Raw genomic sequence first — 20123 nt, forward strand, 5'->3', positions numbered from 1 at the left:
TCAGCCCTGGGATTTCTTTGGAAGGAATGACGCTAAAGCTGAAACTCCAGTACTTTGGCCACCTCATGTGAAGAGTTGACTCATTGGAAAAGACTCTGATGCTGGGAGGGATTGGGGGCAGGAGGAGAAGGGGACGACAGAGGATGAGATGGCTGGATGGCATCACTGACTCGATGGACGTGAGTCTGAGTGAACTCCAGGAGTTGGTGATGGACAGGGAGGCCTGGCGTGCTGTGATTCATGGGGCGCAGAGAGTCGGACACGACTGAGCAACTTATCTGATTTGATCTGATCCTCATTTTACGAATGACAACAGCTGAGGCACAGAGAGCCCAAGTAAACACGCTTACGCAGCAGTGACTGGCAGAGCAGGAACTGGAATCCAGGCAAGGAGCTCCCTGGCTTTGCTGTTTGCCACAAGTTTAGTGGGTGGAATAATGTTCCTCAGAAGTGTCCCATGTCTCCCTAATTTGTGAAATCTGTAAACCTGTGGATATGTTACCTTACATGGCAAAAGGGACTTTCCAAATGTAAGGTTATTGAACTTGAAATTGAGAAGAATATCCTGAAGTATCCAGGTGACTGGATACAGTTCTTTGAGGGTATAGGACTGAGGTTCTCATTTTCTCAGCAGCAGTGAATAGAAGGTTATTCTGTGCTTCTGGAAGCTCTCACATTCCTTGGCTCATGGCCTTCTTCCTCTGTCTTCAAAGCCAGACAAGGGCGGTGGAATTCTTCTCATGTCTCTCTGATTCTTTTGTCCATCTTTCCATCTTTGTCTGACCAGTGATAAACTTACTCTGCTCTTAAGGAGTCATGTGATCAGATTGGGGTTACCTGTAGTTAAGAGCCTGGAGCAAAGTTTTAAATTTTTCTGTGCCTAAAAATTTCCTTATCTGTTGACCAGTGCAAATTCAGTGCATGAAGCAAGCACCCAAAACCAGTGCTCTGGGACAACCCAGAGGGATGGGACGGGGTGGGGAGTTCAGGATGCGGGACACATGTATACCTGTGGCCGATGCATGTTGATGTGTGGCTAAAACCACCACAGTATGGTAAAGTAATTATCCTCCAATTAAATTAAGTTTAAAATTTTTCTTACCTGTAAGGTATAGAGCATAATCATACCTACTTGTAGAGTTGTGCAGATTAAAGCGTCCATGATGGATCGTGCCACATGATGCTTTCCATAAGTATTAGCTCTTTGTTGTTGTTTTTTAAGTAGAAGGCCCTGATTTATAAATTTGACAAAGCACATAAACAGACAGCTTCTTGCATTCAAGGCCTGCTCAGGCCTGGTTGTATGTATTCTGCTTGCACTTGGTGATGGAGTTTTGCCCAGCTCAATAAATTGGTTCTTGATGGCCCCCTGATCGGGCATTTGAACTACTCCAAGACTCAGTCACAGACCCAGAGATGTTTCTTAGAGTTGGTTACTTTTTGTTTGGTCCCACTGTGTGGCTTTTGGGATCTTAGTTCCCCAACCAGTGATCACCCAGGCTCCCACAGTAAAAGTACCAAGTCCTAACCTCTGGACCACCAGAGAATTCCCAGAGTTGGTTACTTTTTGAAAGCATAGCCCCTATTCTGACTTTCCTTTCAATTCCTGCTACCAGCTCCATTCAGCATGTTAGTCTGCTATTGACACTTGGAATGTAGCTTGGAAGGCTTCTCTTGGTTTAGGCACTGCTTAAACCTGGCCTTTTGTCTCAAGAGTAAGTGGATCAGAACCACATATCCAGATGTGATACATGTTAATTCCAAAATGCAGAAAGGCCTCCCAGATGTCTGACTTCTTTCTTCATGGTCGGAATACAAAATACAGCAATGTGTGGTTAGCTTTGGGAGGAATAATAGCCTGATAGATACACACTTGACCTCCAGACCACCAGAGATTCATAGAAATTAGAGATATCTGTATTTTTAAGGGATTTATCTCCCATTTTCTGGCATGCATATACCATATTAAAGTAAACTAGAGTGCCTGCTGCTTCCTGTTCCCTGGGTTCTAGTTGCATGTCATTAGAATGGTGGTCTAGTGTGTTACCTGTTGGGTGACAGATGATCAAGGTTCTTACCAACTGCTTCTGGTGTTCTCGGCTTATTGGACAGAAAATAAAAGCATTTTCCGGATCAATAGCTGCATACCAGTTGCCAGAGGTTCTGTTTGTTTGCTCTGGTGACATCTGGAACAGCAGCTGCAGTGAGAGCTATTACCCGGTCAGGCCTGTGCAGTGTTCTCCAGGACCCGTTCCTCGGTACAGGCCAGTCAGAGGAGTAAAGGAGATATGTTGGCAATCAACAGCCCTATGTCTTTGAAGCTTTTGATGGTGGCGCCAGTCTCAAAGATGGTCACAGGAATCTGGTGTCGCCTTTTGTGGGGAAAGGGTGCTCCAGGGGCTTCTACTTCTCTGCCACCCGCCCCCCATAGCCGTTACGCCAGGGACCAGAGACCCAAGGGACCCCAGTCGCCTACTGTCAGAAGTAAGAAACAGCAGGGTGCACACAGGGCGTAATGAGCGGTTTATTGCTGAGTCATAAGATACAGCATAGTAAGTGGCATGAGGTGAGGCAGGTGCTCCAGCAAAACTTGTACAAAAGTGTTGGTAGCAGCACTCTTGGTGTTAGCCAAATGAAGGAAGCAGCCCAGATGTCCAACTGATGAATGGCCAACCAAGTGTATTATAGCCATAGAGTAGAGTATTATTCCGGAGAAGGCAATGGCACCCCACTCCAGTACTCTTGCCTGGAAAATCCCATGGACGGAGGAGCCTGGCAGGCTGCAGTCCATGGGGTCGAGAAGAGTCAGACAGGACTGAGCGACTTCACTTTCACTTTTCACGTTCATGCATTGGAGAAGGAAACGGCAACCCACTGCAGAGAATCCCAGGGACGGGGGAGCCTGGTGGGCTGCCGTCTATGGGGTCGCACAGAGTCCGACACAACTGAAGTGACTTAGCAGCAGCAGCAGCAGCAGAATATTATTCAGCCATAGAAAGGGAGCGAAGATACTTGGCTACACCATGGATGAGCTTTCAAAACAGGCTAAGTGGAAGAAGCCAGTCTCAGAACGCCACATCTTAACGTGATTCCATGTATATAAAGTACTCATAGGCATCCGAATATTTGCCTCTGTGCAGAATAGGCAAACCCACTGGAGACAGAAAGCACATTAATGGTTGCAGTGGAAAGGGGGTTGGGAAGAGTGACTGCTCCATAGGTCCCGAGCTTCCTTGGGGGATAATGAAAGTGTTCTGGAACCAGAGAAGGGTGATGGGTGTGCAACACTGGGAGTATACTGGATGTCCTTGAATTGTATACCTTAAACTGGATAAAATGGTTAATTTTTTGTCACGTCATCACCAAAAAAATACATACACATGCTCATGAAGCAAAGCCATTTAAGATTTCAAATAGCATGTGCCACAAGGAATAGACAGTGCCCAGAAGGCGCTCCCAGTGTTTTTCGGTAGTGGTGAGAACAGATAAGCAAGGGATCGTGGACTCTTGATTGGCTGTGTAGAGCGGGGCAGTGGGCCTTCCTGTTTGGACACAAGGTCAGCACACACAGCTGCAGCTCAGGCCTCACTTCCTTTCCTGCAAACGATCACATCCTGTGGGCCTGTTTGCTTCCTGCCTAGTTTAGAATTGACTTGCCAAATCACCCTCCTCCCAAAAAAGCCAACTGTGATTTCTCCCCAGTGCCATTTTGCACTTTCACATTACTGGATAGGTGGTCACTACATCCCTTAAGAGCAGTCCTTTTTTGGGACAAGGTCATTCCGGTCGCATCTAGTACTATTGTTTCGCAGAAACGGATTTGAATAAATACTCCTGCAGTGTGAACAGCTGTTTGAACATCACAACAATGTTGAGTTGTATGTGTTCTTTATATTCCTCCATCCATTTAGAACTGCCTTGACTTCCCCCGACCACCACACCCAGTATTATTTCACATTGATGACTCACAGCTTGGTGACAGACCAGGCCTGTGCTTTCTTCCTAGAAAGGATAGTGTACTCTTGAGCCACTGCTCTCCCACACTACAGCCTGAGGAGCTGCCCAGGTAAGAAGTGAGCCAGTCCCAGGCCGCTAGAGCGCAGCGGCTTAAGGCCAGCCCGCAGTCTCCAGGGTATGCTTACACAGAAAGCTCCTGCTTTGTAGAAAATTGCAGTTGTGTTGTGGTCACAGCTTTTCAGATGGCAGACCTTTTCATCAGAACCTTGTGAGTCTTACCATGGAGGATTGAGAAATGTGTTCACAGTTGCTGAGCTCACTGAAATCGTGAACATGTATACAATGTTGACAGTAATAAATTCATTTTTTAAAAACCTTGTCTCCTTGACCTTGTTTCCTGTTCAGCAAAACTGAGAACTCATTTGTTCTTCTGTAACTTGAACTGGATTTAAATTCTTTCAAGCCAGAGTTCTGCCTTCATTTTGGACCATTCAGAAATTAGACCTCAGTGAATAGCAGCCAATTTCCTAATGCATTTTTTTCTTTGTTTAAACACATGATCTGGCTTTTGAGGAGCATACCACAATAGTCTTCTGAACATCGGTGTATAGTCTTCTGAACATCGGTGTTTAAAAACGCTTGCCTGCCCCATGCTCACCTGGCTGCTGCTCCTTATTAGCAGAAAAACGGGGAGTGATGGAAGGGAGAAGGTTGCATTGTCTTAGCTCTGGGAGGGAGAGAGTGGATCAGAACTCATCCCCAGACAGTTATGGTCCTTACACTGAGGCAGTTCCCTGGTTACCACTCTGGGTTCGTACTTGGAGAGGAGAGATGTGCTCGAGCAGCGGGATGAGTCCTTCAGGGCTGTGCACCCTTGGGCTCCTTCGTGCCCTTCTTGGTCTCAGCAGGGACACCTTTGGCTCCTTCCCATCAGGACTGTAATTCTTCATGCCAGCTGGGTACAGGCAGCACAGCCTCTGCCCTCTACCTTCAGGAATTCAGTGCAGCAGAGGAAGACAGACACATGAGCATTACAGGCAAAGTTGGCACGTGTTATTTTAGAGTTAGGAACAGCACCGTAAGAAATAACTAATTCAGCAGTGCCAGCTATTGAAAAAGAGCCAAGACCTGTCATTTTGACTGTAGATAACAGTTAAAGTGCCTCTGAAAGCAAGTAGCCTCCCCACAAGCTTCGCATTGGCCAGGATTGAGTCATATGCATGCCCATCGCCTAGCTGCAAGGGACCTGGGAATATAGGATTCCAACATGCCAGTTTGTCAGAGGAGGCGGGCTCTGCCAACAGGAGGAAGTCATAAAGTGGCTATTGGCTGGCCCCCAGGTATGTCTACCCTGGCCCAATGTCAGGTATTTAAAAATACAAGGTGTGTATAACTAAGGTTTACTGGCTCTCCATTATCCAGCTTTGTGTATATAAAAAACATTCTTTAGGAAGACCCTGAGTTTTTTTCTATTTTAAGCCTGTTAGGGACGCCTGTAACAAACAGAATAATCATCCTCCAAACACCCAGTACCAGGCACTGTGCCCCGGGTGCTTTGTTCTTATCTGTGATCCTCCTTCAGAACACTATAAAAACGAGGAAACTGAGTCTCCAAGCAGTTAAATAATTTACTCAGGGTCATCCAACTGAAAAAGCGAAGCCAGTTCTGAGACTCCAAAACATAGATTCTTTTCACCCTTTGCATGTCACCAGAAGAGCCAAGCAGTCATTATCTATGAAAAGAAATACTTTAACAGCCATATTTTTCTTTCACCTTTGCTGCTCTCTCCAATCATGTTTCTTCCTTTTTTTTTTTTAAGTGAAGAAAAAATGACTGCTGCCCGCATTAGGAAATGCCACAAGTGTGGGACCAGCCTCATCAAATCTGAAGGCTGCAACCGCATGTCCTGCCGCTGCGGTGCCCAGATGTGCTACCTCTGCCGCGTGTCCATCAATGGCTACGACCACTTCTGCCAGCACCCTCGCTCCCCAGGAGCCCCCTGCCAGGAGTGTTCCCGATGCTCTCTCTGGACCGACCCCACTGTAAGTGAACAAACGGCTGCCTGTCACTTTGTAGGGGGCAAGTATCAATACTGTGATACAACAAAAAGAGGTCTTACACATACCTAGTGCATTTTGACCCCTGAAAAGATAGGGAACTGCACAGACTGATAACAATACCTGAAAACTGAAAAAGTAGCTAAAAGCTACTCTGCAGAGAGCAGCACTCCCCTATAGTTCATAAGCAAGTTCTTTTGATCCTTTACAGAATAGACTTTCATATGCCATTCAAAATATTTTTGAGCATAGAAAAATAAGGAATGTTTTACATGTATTTGTATAAAGCCAGCCAAATGCTGATACCAAAACCTCTCAGAGGTAACCCTGAAAAAGAAAGCTACAGGTTTATCTCACTTATGAATATAAATAAAATGTCACCAAATAGAAACCATGACCAGGAAAGATTGTTCCAGATGTTCAGAAATGGTTCAGTATTAATAGCTATTGATAATAGTTTACTATATGATACCTTTGGATGATAGACAAATGCAGTCGGCCTTCATATCTACAGGTTCTACATCTGTGGATTCAACAAACATGTATCGAAAATATTCAAGGAAAAAAAAATTCCAGAAAGTTCCAAAAAGCAAAATTTGAATTTGCCACGTGCCAGCAACTATTTATATAGCATTTACCTTGTATAAAGTGCTTCCCTAATAGCTCAGTTGGTAAAGAATCCACCTATAATGCAGGAGACCCTGGTTCAATTGCTGGGTTTGAAAGATCTGCTGGAGAAGGGATAGAATACCCACTCCATTATACTTGGGCTTCCCTTCTGGCTCAGCTGGTAAAGAATCCACCTGCAGTGTAGGAGACCTGGGTTGGGAAGGTCCCTTGGAGAAGGGAAAGGCAATTGCCTTTCCTATAATTTTGAAAATGAGACTTAATTTTTACTATGAAGCTGCACTAATCAAAGTCATGTAGACTAATGCAGGAATAGGCAGATAGATCAAAGGGAGACAGCAGAGACAGGAATAGCCCCAGGAGAATTTGAAGTGATAAAAGTTTCATTCAGATCCTTACAGAAATGATAGATTCATCCATTCTTTCATTTGTAACTACTCAGTATTGCTAGGACTAGTCTTCATGGAGTTTACAGTCTTATTAAGTTTAAAACGAAACCCCTTCCCGTGGTTGGTGCAGTGCAGGAAGAGTCATAGAGTGATGTGGCAGAGAGTGTCAGGAGCAGGAGCAGGAAGTCATCTCGGCAGACCTCTCTGAGAGGCAGCGTCTGCAGTGAGACCTGGACGCAAGCCAAAGAAGTCAAACAAAGCCAGCCTGTTGTGGAACAGAGAAGGCCAGTGTGGCTTGCAGGTGGTGAACGAGGGGAGGAAGGTGAGAGAGGTGGGCGCTGAAGCAGCCCGCGGGTCTCACCAAGTGGCTGGCGGGAGCTGTCACAGGCCCGAAGGACACAAGTGACTCGGCCTAGTTTAAGTGGTAAAGGTCGTGCTGGCTGCTCTGTGGAGAGGGAAACATCCAGTAGCTGTTTGGAGGGCACTGGGCAAGCCATCTGAAGATGCTCCAAGGACACAGGAGAGATGACTTACAGTCTCGGAGAAGGCAAGGTCCTTCTTAGCACTGCCTCAAGGCCAGGCTGAGAAACACAAATCCTCTTTGGCAAAAGACACCATAAACAAAGGTAAAGATAAATGAAAAACTGGAGGAAATAGTTGTCACACATAAATTATGTAGATACATATAGTGTTAATATGTAATATGACTGAGTTAGAAATCAGTAAATATCCCTATAGTAATAAGGATCAGTTTGGATGTGGGTAAGAGAAAGCCCAGAAATAACAGTGGCTTAGACATGACAGATGTTTCTCTCTCCCTCCTGTCTAAGTACAGTGGTGAATAGCCCAATACGGTATATAGCTGTAGAAAGTGATGCCATGTATCTATATATAACATGGAGAGAGGGAGAAAGAAAAACGTGGGAAGACTTACATGAACACACATAGCGAGTAGATGGGGCTACAGACCCAAGTTAGCCCCGGGGCAAGTACATAACTGACGGTGAACGTTGAGCAGGCCAGGACTGCGGGGCAGCAGGGTGTGGGGAACGGGGCGTGCGGAGAGGTGGGCACCAAAGGTTGACCATCAGTCCAAATCTAAAACACTGTTCAAGCTAGGACTGTATAAGTCAGAGATAAAAGACTTGTTAGCCCCTGGTGTAGAACATCTCCACCAGCTCTAGTAAGAAAAGGTGCTGGGGTGTTGGGCCAGTCCCTGCTGGAAGCCACAGGCAGGCCAGGCAGGCGGCCTCGTCCTCAGAGCTCCCCACAGGCTCAGAAAAGCACTGAGTTCTCTTGAAAATCCCGTGTCCGCACAGCAGGAATAGTCTCCTTCCCGGGTGAAAACCAGGCTGAGGAACCCAGGAGCCACTCTCACTCCACAGCCCCGTGACCCAGCAAGACCCTTAGCAAGCCTACCCTCCTGTCGCTGAGAAAGTAATCGACCTAAGGGGTGACTTTGGAGCTAGACAGTCACCCTCCTGTTGCTGGTTGAGTGGGGGGAGGTGCAGGCACAGTGGGATGCTCTGTGCAGTGCTCTCCAGGGGGCCCCACGCTGCCTTGTAGCAAAACTCCCCGCCCCAGACCTGGCCGTTGGCTGACTTGCTTCCTGGGTCCCAGCCAGCCAGCAGCTGGGTGCCTGCTCATCTCTAGGAACTTGGTGAAGAAATCGGGTCTTTTTCTTCAGCTGGAGCTCCTAGGAAGCATTTCCTAGGCTGCTCTCCTCTCCGGAAACAAAGAGCAGTGTGGGAGTGGCCATGTGCAGGAGGGTGAGCGGCAGGCGGTCTGGCCTCCTCTCAGCCCTGCTTTCCTTTCTGCTCCTTCTCATTCTTCCTTCTCCCGCCACATCTTTTCTTCCCACACGTGGAGTTGATTATAAAGGTTTCCTTCTGTTGCCTTGTTCGGTCCACAGATGCAACTTCCCTGTGTTTTCTTGTTGAACTGTCGTCTTCTACCCTGAGAAAGGTTCTGTATTTGCTCAAAGTATAAAGTTCGAAAGGAAGGTCAGGCCAACATAAATCCCTGCGATTTCCTCGGGCAGCCACAGCCAGAGATTTTGTTCCACTTGTCCTGTTCCCATCAAAACTGGGATCAGCCCCGTCTCCTTGATTCTCACCAGGAGACCGATTGAATTCCAACCGAGCATCTGTTGGGGCTTCTGGGAACACAAAGCCATTCAGAAGTCCAGGGAAACAAAGCATGCCCTGTCATCCACCCTTCTCTCTGGCTTAATTAACCAGCAAGGCCAGGAAGAATCTCTCGTTTGTCCGTGAGGGAGTTATCCCTTCGTGGTTTGGAGGGAAGTTGAGTTTCTGTCCTTAATGACTGCGGATTGCTTGGGAACTGAACTAACTCCATATTAGAGAGCTGTCAGTTATCTGTTAGTTGTTGAAAATAAGCTCAAAACATTCAACCAAGAGTCTTGTAAAACAAGATGTCTTTTTAGGAAGGAAAAAAGTAACAGAAGCAAGCCAGTCACGACAAACTACAGTTTTCTAGTTTAGGGGTCAGAATGCACAGACAGATCACAACCTGTAAATGAACAGACATTATTTTGCAGTGGGGGATGGGTTGCCCTGGGACTTTACTGGACCCAAATGAGCTTTTTTCTTGTCCGTGAGTGGTAACCTAGTGGGGTTAACGAGTTACACCTTACTGTTACTAGAAGCTGTGTTCAGAGCAGTCACCTAGCAGGCTGGATTCTAGAAGTGGGACAAAATTCATAAGAGCATTTTCTCTTTAAATACAAAACAAAGTTGGTTTTATCTTGGGTTTTGGCCACCAGAAACTGCACAGAATTGTTCTCTACAACTTCTTTGTTTTTTAAATATAAGAATTTGAGGCATGTTCAGTTCAAATAAAACCCTAGGGCTTTTACAACCAGTTTACAATTTGGCACCATTATCGCCTAGCTATTTGGTCAGGAGACTTATTTATTTTTCCTAAACCTGCAGTGGATTGAACCTGACGTTAATATGTGTTAATATATTTAATTCTGTGACTATGCTCTAAGGCAGCTGTTATCATCCCAGTTGTATAAATGTAGAAACTTGCAGAAGATTATGTCAGTAAAATGTGGCATGGGGAAACCCGGTGGTTAGCGCTCCATACTCCCACTGCCAAGGGCCCAGCTTCACTCCACGGTTGGGGAATGAAGATCTTGGAAGCTGCGTGGTGCAGCCAGACTTAAAAAACAAACAAAAAAAAAGTGGCCCGTGTTGATCTCAGGTCTTCTATTCTCTCCACATCTTAAACAAAGCTACCCACCGGCCCTCTGCCCTCAGTTGGCTCCAGTACCATCCAGCCTGGACCAGCATCTGCCTTCCTGATGGGTCAGGGGCACTGAGGGCACTGGGCTTCTTTGAGACTCTTGTTTGAGTGGCCTGGGGAAAGAAGAGGAGGGGAAAGTATTTCAGAGGATCAGGGAGCGAAAGGTGGAGACCCTTTTAGAGAATATCTTCAGAAAGATACTCCAGACTTCAAGTCGGTAACTAATTGTTAGTTTCAGTGTTTTTTCCCTGAACTTTTAAAATGTACCTTCTGTAGAAGAAACAAGATGGTAAGGTGAACCTCATGTCTAAATACAATGGCTTCTATCACAGCATGGGGGCGGGACCACTTTCTTGTCCTACAAATGAGGAACAGGATTCGAGTCACTTGGTAAAACCAGGATGCAAGCCCAGGTCTTCAGGCAGATGTTAGCTCCTTCCAGTCCTAAAGTCTCCGCAGTCCCGCGCGAGGTCACAAGTATAGGAGCTGGCCAGGAGCGGCCCATGGGTCCCTGAGCCCATTGAAGAGGCAGGCCTGCATAGAGGGGCAGGCCCTCACCGAGCAAGTTGCAGATGCAGAAAGGGGCCTCGACAGTGTGCCCAGTCAGTTCAGATGTGACTCAAGGACGGCACCAAGGAGGCAAGCAGTGTGGCTCAGTCCATTCGACATGGCCTGTGGGCCTGTGTGACGTTCAGCACACACCAGCAGGCCCCAGGCTGCGTCCTGGAGCCTGACAGGAGTCACAGCGTGGCCACCTTCCATGCGCCTCCAGGTTCCAGCCAGGGAGCGTCGACAGAAAGGTTTGGGTTCCAGGCCCCTGTGCCCCAAGGAGTCTTCACAGAACCAGCCAAGAGCCGTCCAGCCTGCGCTCCTCCCCGGCGCCCCTTCGTTGCCTCTCCAGACCCCAGCTGCACAGCACGTGCTGCCCCGGCCGCAGTGCACCCTCCTCCCCCAGTTTCCTGTTGTGGGGGGACAGCTGGCGCTGGGGGTTAGGGTCTGGTGTTGCTTGGCGAGCTGCAGCCGATCTGGGAATAATTTGAAACTAAATCCTCAGCTCTTTGGAAGCCTTTTATGAAATCATTGCAAGTTTATTAACAACAGCTGTGGCCACACATGACCTAGATCCCAGCCCCAACCCCACTCCCAAAATGGCAGCAGTTGACTTGCAATTCTCAGTCCCCTCTTTAAGGGGAAAAAAGTGAAGAAGAAAAGTCACCACCCTCCCTTCGTGGTCACAGGAGGCTGGCAGCAGGCAAGTCGGTGGCCAGCCCTGGTGCCCAGACATGTTGAAGGAAACAGGCTCAAAAGAACGTTTAAAAGCTTCACAAGAACAGCTACACACTAAGTGCTCAGACATCTGTTTCACGAACCTTCAGCCTGTGGTGGCGATTGTTGTCAATATCATGGGTGGAAACTTTCTCTTCTTCCCTTTAACCAGTTGCAATTTCTCTTCATCTTCTCCCATCCAGGCCCTGCTCCATGGGCAGAGCTGTGGGGCTTCATTGTTGGGGGACACATTTTAAGGAATTGGGCTTTGGGGTGGTTTTTCTTCATGAAAGCCTGTCTGCTTTTCTCCCTCACTTGTGCCGGCTGCCGGCATGCCGAGTTGGTACTGGGAGAGGCCGCCCACTGCCAGCCCCCGAATGCTCTGGCTCGCCTCACTCCCCAGCCACCATGTGAAGCAGGCGTGTCAGAGTCTTCCGGGTTAGGCCAGCGTTTCTGTATCTTGCTGAGCTCAGACGAATTCAGCGGAAGGAAACAAAACTCTCCCCCTGTTAAGATGCAGCTGCTCGTTTCTTTACATAAAGTGTTCTTCCAGATCTGCTGGGCGGTGAGATGCTGTATCCCTCTCTGCTTTGACCCTTTGTCCTCGGCATTGTGTTGGGGTGCGCCGGCCCATCGTGAGCACCAGACGTGTTCTCCTCCCTGTCCTCATTGCTCTTGGGCCGGGGGGTGGGGAGGCGTGTGGGCTCCCCCAGTGTGGCCATGAGTAGTGATGGAAGTGCTGTGGACTCACTTCTACTCCAGCCTGCTGTTTCGTTACACTCAGTCTGAGACTTGCTTACGTGCCCATTCTGTGGATCTGTTTGAAAGGTTTCACCAAGGTTAGGAGGGGGCAGAAAGAAGGCAGAGAAGGCCTACAGGGTCCATCTTAGGCCGTGAGCCAAAGGCCATGGAGAGGAATGGTGGGGTGAGCATGTTGCCTTGGATCGCCACTCACTGGGGCCTGTTGAGGTGTCCAGCGTGGTGATGTGGGCAGTGCGGTCTGTTCCTCCCGCAGTTCCCCAGTGACCGAGGCAGTCAGGGTGTGGAGGGGCACTTAGGCCTCGAGGGGGCGTGATTCAGCCCCCACCTCCACTAGGGGCAGAGCAGTCAGAGCAGCACTGACCGCTGGCTCAGAAGGCTTCAGCCCCTGCCTGCTTGCAGAGTCCGGATCTGCCTGGGCCCCCTGGGGACAGGAAGCCCAGGAGGAGCAGCCAGGCCCTGCCCCGGTCCCAGTCTCACTCCTCACCGCTTAACACGGTGGCCTTCGGCCTGTAACTGCATTGCAGAGCCTGTTTCCTCGTGGCCGGGAGAGACACATGGCGTGCAGGCGCGTGTGAGCGAGAGCAGCACACACACAGGCAAGTGGGACCCGAGCGTGCAGCATGAGGCTTTCTAGAAGGGAACCTCAGGTTTTGCATGTGAGATATGGATACAGAAACAGCGGTAATTAGGCCAAAATCTTCCAAGGAGTTATCTCTGCTGAGATAACTTGGTGAGTTTACTTGTTTTTTTAAACTCTTGTTCCTAAGATTGCTTTAATGTGTGTAAGAATCAAAACCCTGGCTTTTTGTGGCATAAGGAGAAAATCCCATGGGACCCCAAGGTGTACAGGTAACTTGGTGGCCTCATGAGGAACTGTGTCAGCAAGGCAAGGACATGCAGAGATGGCCTGGAACAGCACCCCGGTCAGGAGCAGTGAGCGACTCCATTACCTCGAGCCAGTGAGTCCTGTGGCCTTGGTGGTGGAGCCTGGCCTGCATGTTCGGTTCCTGGCTTGTGGGCTCCCTGAGCTCCCGGCTCCTGCTGTGGGTGAGAGGGTCTCAGAGGCCAGTCAGAGACCTGATGTTTCAAGTGGTGTCACATGCACTCCTGGGTAAGCAGACCTCAAGAAAAATCAGAATTTTTAGGGAAGAGTCTCCTCTCTGCTGTCCTGGTTGTTCACCTCCTTGAATAGAGGTATTTTATTTTGCCCTGTTCCCTTCTTTTATTTAGTAGAGAAAGAAGATTTCAGAGTTATGTCCATCCCAAAGAGAAGGAACTCTCTTATATTTCAAAGAGGGCAAGAGACAAGACACTCTTTGTAGAACAAAGCAGGGCCTAAAAATAATCACCTCTGATAGTTCTTAGGGCAGGCAGTCACACTGCCTCCAGTCCCAGTGTTCCAGAAGCTTTTGTTCAAACATGGGTGGTTTAAGTGCTTGAGAGCTCAGGCTTTGAGATTGCAAGGCCTGGATTCAAAAGTGACTGTGTGTGCCTCAGTTTCCTTATTTGTAGTATAGGCATTACTCAGTAGTACCAAACTTCTGGCATTGTTAAGAAATGTTCATGAAGTGCTTAGAATAGGAGCTGACACATAGTAAGCACTCAGTAAGTATTAATGCCCTTATGTCACTGTCCTTCAGATCAGATCAGATCAGATCAGTCGCTCAGTCTTGTCCGACTCCTTGCGACCCCATGAATCGCAGCACGCCAGGCCTCCCTGTCCATCCACTTACTTCTCACAGTAAACCTGCTATGGAAATGATTAGACCCCCGCCTGGGTCCTGCTGGGTCTTCTAGAGGGGTCCCCAGGCCAAGGTGTGTGGAACCTCGAAGCTGGAGTTCTTCCATCACGCCAGCTGCTTTTCTGTTAGGAAGCCAATGCTATTGTAAGATAAAATTCCCTAGCTGCGGGGGACGGGGTGAGTGAGCGAGCCCTCCATCCCACCTGGATTTCCTGTAAGTGACTCAGCCCCTGTGGGGGGCTGGAGGGCAGTTCATGCTGTGATCCAGCCCACACACGCACCCCCAGCCCTCTCAGCATCTTTTTTCCTCCCATTGTTCCAGTTTCCAGCAGCCTAGGTGTGTACTAGCTTTGCAGAATGCCAAGCCTTCTTCACCAGTGTCCTTGATCACTGTGAATGATGACACTTAGGGCGCCTGAGTGTTTCCCAAGGGAGCTCATGTCTAGAAAAGCCTCAGTAGCCTCACATGCTGCTTACCCAAACCCAGGAGTGTTCTGATGAGGGCCATTCTTCACCTGTTAAGAATCAGAATCAACCCCGAACTGCCTTCTCTCTCCTTTAACATTATTAATTTTTTAAGTTGTGGTAAAATATGTATAAAAGTACATTTTTAAAGTGTAGAATTCAGCCTGCCTTCACTCTTGAGGAATTTTAAGGGCTCAAAGGAAACTGTTTGTGGAAGGGAATTCCACCCCAGATGAAGTAAAAAATCTTCCCCCTTAGAGTCTAACATACTTGGCTGAAAACGTAATTTTTTTCTTTAAAAAAAAAAAAAAAGTGTTTGAGTTCTTAGTTTCTAGACATAGTGCCCTGTGACTCCAACCAGTTGGAGAAAGTTGAAATCTGAAACGCCTAACCCATATTCTAGGTATAACTGACAATTTACTTATTATTTATGGTAACAATCACTGCTCAAAATAGTTGAGTGCTGACATTTTCTGGTGAAATGCAGACTGTATTTAGACTCTGAAGAGCACTGCCTAACCAGGGAATGAATGCCAGAACTTGAGGACAAACGGTCCTAAGTCCACTGACCAATCGGGAGAGTTACCGGCGCAAAGGTAGGAAGGGAGGAGGCCCAGGTCCTCCTGGAGGGTGCCGAGCTTAGCCTGGCGGGCTCTGTCCCCACCCTCTGGAGGGGCTCGGTGCCGGCCCAGCAGTCTGGGCCAGCGCGGGGCCTAGGCCGCTCCGTCGTCCGGAGCTGGCAGACCTGACTTAGGAAGCTTGGCTCGCACTTGCTGTGCAAGTGCCTCCCACCCACCTGTTTATTCAGGGGCGAACTTTTACCAGGAGCATTTGGATTTATCACAGGAAACTTGGTGTTGATAAAAATGCGGCAGGTGCCCTGCTCGTCCATCCCATTTACAGTGCTGTAAGAGGCATGGAGTCCACTCACAAAGCACCCCTCACCCTTCATTCCTCATCCTGACAAATGAGACTCTGAGGAGGAAGAGGGGGCAGGGCTCAGGGGTCGGTCCTCAGTGCTGTGAAAGTCCTCTTTAAGCCCATGGAGAAGACCACAGTGGAATGCCAGCTGGAACTGTTTGCAGCACAACCATATATGCTCCCTGGGGAAGGGGCCAGGTCTCCCTGATTCTGAGCTGTGCATCCAGCACGCTCAGTACACACTCCCGACTGAAAGAATTCCTACACCCGCCACGTTTTCAAGTCAGACGTCAGGATCAGGGAACCATCAAAGTAGCTCTTTGGGGGGTTTCTGAGACTTCCCATCTTTCTGAAATCTCACCCCTGGCGTTTCGGGCAGCTTTCGTCCCCTCAGTGAGGCGTGCCTGTGCGGTGCTGGGTCTTACACGCTAAGCCCGTGCAGTCCCTAGAGCAGCCCACTTCACAGAAGAGATGCAGGGACTCGGGCGTTCAGGAATGTGCGGGCCCAGCTCTCTCAGGGCAGGGCAGGGCAGAGCAACAGCTCTCCCACGTTCCATTCTTCTAGATCACTCTTTCCTTAACCTTTCTTCCTAGGCTGGCCACTGGCAACAAAATGCAGGTGTTGGCCAGCTCCTAGCCTAGATAAGTAGGATTTATCTTGACCTTCACATGGAGACCTTCAGTCTGCGTCCACCAACACCTGCTGCGTTAGTGGAGCTCTTTGTGTTGATTGGCTGAGCAGTTACTCCAAGGCAGTAAGTTTCCTCACCTGGGGTGTTCGCAAAGAGGCTGGGTGACCTCTTAGGATTTTTTGTGGAGTAGGTGTCCGATGCACACTGAATGAGTGACCCTCATGACTCCAGGATCATGGCAGGGCCGTCACTGTCTGAAGTCAGTGTGACCATCTTTGCTGTGACCTTAGTAACTGCCCACGGCCCGGCTCCATGCTGAGACTGCCAAGCTCTCCTGTGGTCCAGGGGTTCCACGTGTTCTTCACATCCCCCCATTCACATCTGCAGAGTTCCACAGGTGATGTCAGGCAGTGTCTAGTCGGAGTGGAAAATCCAGCTATCACTGACAGTTTTCCAGCCCAGACTTCACCAGGCCTTGCCTCGTGCCTTGTCTAGGGCAGCACTTGAGTCCAGCAGACTTCCCCACCCCCATATTGGGCACCCCAGCCCTTCTTACTTCTGCCCAGCCCGCCTGCCCTGGACTCTTGGAGAGGCTGCTGCTGGACCCTAGGAGACGGAGCCCCCCTGCCTGCCACTCGGTTTTGTCACCTTCTGACTGCAGCATCCGCTCTGCTCCTTGTCCAGCCCCAGTTCCCGGGGTGGGCTTGAGTCCTGCACCCTCCGTGGCCGTGCCAGTGCAGCAGCAGCCCTGTGGCTGGCAGCAAAGACATGCGCCATATTGATGGGTCTTGTGAGTGTCCTCTCAGCCCCTAGCCTTTCTGCAGGGCCGCTGAGGAGCGGGTCGAACCCCAGCACGTTGCACAGGACAGGCCTGGGCCAGGTGGAGGTGAGGGAACCATACGTGGCAGGGACTCCAAAGTGTCCCTGGTGAAGCCCACATGTCTGCCTGTGCCCAGGCTGGGACCATCCACATCTGAGTCACCCATTAGCAAAGCAGGCCTCCCGAGCATCAGTCTGTCCGGGACTTCCTAAACTGCTGTGCCTTCCTCGTGGCCCAGCCAGTGCTCTGTGGGCAGGATGTTGCTCCGTCTGTCACCCACCACTGACTAGGAGCTGACCGCCAGCTTCAGGGTCAGCAGGCCAGTGAACTGTCCAGCCCAGTTCAGGGAGTCTGCAAGACTTGCAGGCTCTACTCAGAAGGGTGTCTGTGCCCAGAGCTTGTAGACTCAAGATCTAAAGCTCCTCAGGCCCTGCCTACTCCAGACTCAGCCCATCCCAAGCCTTTGGGTAGCCCTCTGCCTGGAAGTTCTTAACCCTGAGCTGAGTGAATGGAGCAGGCTCTCAACCCGGCCCCTAGACGGCCACCTGCCCTGCACAGGCCCGCTCTCTGTCCCAGCCTCACGGGAACACCATCTGGTGCTGAAGGAAGAAGGTTCTTGGAGACCTGGGAACGAGGGGTGTGCAGACCCATGGCCTCCTGCATGTCCCAGTAGGGCCTGAGCCCTGCATGGAGCTGGCTGAGGGCAAACTTGTCATCAGTTGCTTTTCTTCTAGGAAGATGATGAGAAGCTAATTGAGGAAATCCAGAAGGAGGCCGAAGAGGAACAGAAAAGAAAGAATGGAGGCAAGTTCTCCCCAGGACAGGCCCTGCGCCCAGGCAGTTCGTATCCACGGGGAGGGAAGAACGCCCACTGCTTGCCTCTGTGGGAATCCCGGCCCCCTACCCGCCAGGGAACGCCCAGGGAGGGCTGTCCTTCAGGCAGGTCCCAGTCTACCCCACCCACAAGTCCAGCTCCCTCTGGGAAAGGTCCCGAGAGTTTAGAGGCAGTGTTAGCAGCTCCCTGAAGGCTGGGAGGTAGGTCCTAGCTGGTGAGATTGAACTTTAGGAAGCAAACAGGAGCCACAGCCAACTGAAAAAGACAGGAGACCCCTCTGAGGCTGGAGGAACGCGATGGAGCTCCTGTCAGTGGCCACCTAGGCCCTGGCTCAGAGAGAGGCTCCCACACCCGCTCCACCCTTTCTGAGCTGATCTGAGCCACCTTCCCCTAAGAAGACTCCTGTGGGCTGTGATGCTCGCAGGAACATGTGCTTTTGTCCTTGGTGACTGCTGAGAAGGGTGGGGGCTGCACCCGTGCGTGCATGCTGCCTTGGGGACTTCAGTCGGCCTTAGTCTGGCCTGGCCATCACTCCTATGTCCACCAGGAAGAAGGCAGGTCGGCGGTGCGTGGCCTGACCTCTAGCAGTTCTGCTGGGTCCCCAGCAGGTCTGCACGCAGTGAGGTTAACCCTTCTGTCGACTAAATCTCACCTCCTTTTCAGAGAACACCTTCAAACGCATCGGCCCCCCCTTGGAGAAGCCCCCTGAGAAAGTGCAGAGGACCGAGGCCCTGCCGAGGCCCGTGCCCCAGAACCTGCACCAGCCGCAGATACCCGCCTACGCCTTCGTGCACCCGCCCTTCCCCCTGCCACCCGTCAGGCCCGTGTTCAACAACTTCCCCCTCAACATGGGCCCCATCCCGGCACCCTACGTGCCGCCCCTGCCCAATATGCGCGTCAACTACGAATTTGCCCCCATCCACCTGCCCCTGGAGCACAACCTGCCCATGCACTTTGGCCCCCAGCCTCGGCATCGCTTCTGATGCCTGGGCCCCGCCCCTCCAGGGAGCCCCGTCGAGTGCCTGGCAGTGGAGGCTGGATGTAGATGCTCCCTCCCACCCCGGCCCAGGCCCATGGCTGTGCCGGGCCTGCCCAGTAGGGGTGGTGGACTTGGCTTTCAGAAGGGTGGGCAGAGTTTCTTCCTGGGAAGGGCCACAGCTCCTTCAAGAGCGACCAGCCGGTGGTGGTACCCTGTGGGTGCCCATGAGGATTGGTCTGGCACTCCCTGGGCAGAGATCAGGGGCAGCGAAACCATCTTCCTGAAGAGTCCTGCCATTCTAGCTTCCAGGTGGGGGCCCTGGCCACAGGGCACCCGTCTGTCACTCATATCCCTGCGGGAATAGATGCAGGGAAATATTTGCCTCCATCCCCAGCCCCTGGCAGACAACAGAAGTCTCTCAGTTAAAACCATGTAAGCCTTCCTCACCACAGCAGTGTGACCCATAATAAAGTGACGTAACAGCGCAGTTTGGAGAGCCACGAGATTGGACCTGGGTCCAGCAAGCCTGGTTCTCCCATCCCCCGCTCCGAGGCCTGCCCAGCGTGAGGTGTGCCCCACCGCCCTGACCAGCTGCTCCCAGTGAGGGGGTGACTAAGTGATGTTCACAAGCCTGGGAACACCACTCGGGGGGGGAGCTGTGGACTCTGTCCCTCAGGCCCCCACTGCCACAGGGGTTCCAGGGTCTCCCCTCTTGGCCATCGGATGAGACCACAGGGAGCCACTTCACGCAATGGGATGTTTGTGTTTTATCTGAAGAAACATTTGCTGTCCACTCAGTTTTCACTTTTCCAGTTTTCCGTGGCCTACTCAAGTTTCCCTCAATCCCTATTACCTACCGAATGCCTGGCAGCTGACGGTGGGGTTCCCGGAATCTTCGCCAAACACAGGGCCTTTCTGAGCTAGCTGTGACAGCCAGGTGGCTCTCCTTGGAGCTGTGTTTGCCACCCCAGGTTCTCCCCGAAGGTGTGGCGGGGGCGCTGGCTGTCCCCAGGGCCAGGGGACCTGTCCTGAAGTCAGGACTCGTTTGGGAGCCCCTGCCATGCCGCGCGTGGACTTTGGCTGTCCAGCCCCAGCCAGGTGTCAGCTGCGCCCCAGCACACGCTTTGCAGCATGTCATCACACTCCATCCCGCCTGCAGAGCCGTGACCCCCCTGGGGATGAACCTGCCTGGCCCCAGTGTTAGCCTCCGTTCTCTGGGTGACACTCCGATGGCTGTGGGCTCCCAGAGCTCACACACACAGACCTCAGTGCAGTGGACATGCTCCATGTCTGGGCACCCTCTGCCACCAGCCTCAGCTGTTTTTCAGAGATTAAGCTGGAGAGGAGATGAGGCTGAGTTGTGCGTCCCTGCTCTTTTCTCCGGATCTGGGCTTGAGGGG

At 50.8% G+C, this 20123-nt stretch overlaps 1 protein-coding gene across 3 annotated transcripts in view; it reads left to right on the forward strand.

Annotated features, from left to right (window-relative positions):
* The window catches only part of RNF216 (ring finger protein 216), a 115934-nt gene extending 96724 nt beyond the window's left edge, over positions 1-19210 (forward strand). For all 3 annotated transcript variants that reach the window (XM_010845766.1, XM_010845768.1, XM_010845767.1), the window contains 3 exons: positions 5778-6000; positions 17644-17713; positions 18408-19210. In XM_010845766.1, coding sequence (XP_010844068.1) covers positions 5778-6000; positions 17644-17713; positions 18408-18727 — 613 coding nt within the window. In that variant the 3' untranslated portion in view covers positions 18728-19210. The remainder of the gene's footprint in view (positions 1-5777; positions 6001-17643; positions 17714-18407) is intronic.
* The last annotated feature ends 913 nt before the right edge of the window (positions 19211-20123 follow it).

The sequence above is a fragment of the Bison bison genome, unplaced genomic scaffold, assembly GCF_000754665.1.
Source record: "Bison bison bison isolate TAMUID 2011002044 unplaced genomic scaffold, Bison_UMD1.0 scf7180017864223, whole genome shotgun sequence".
In the NCBI taxonomy this organism is placed as follows: Eukaryota; Metazoa; Chordata; class Mammalia; order Artiodactyla; family Bovidae; genus Bison; species Bison bison.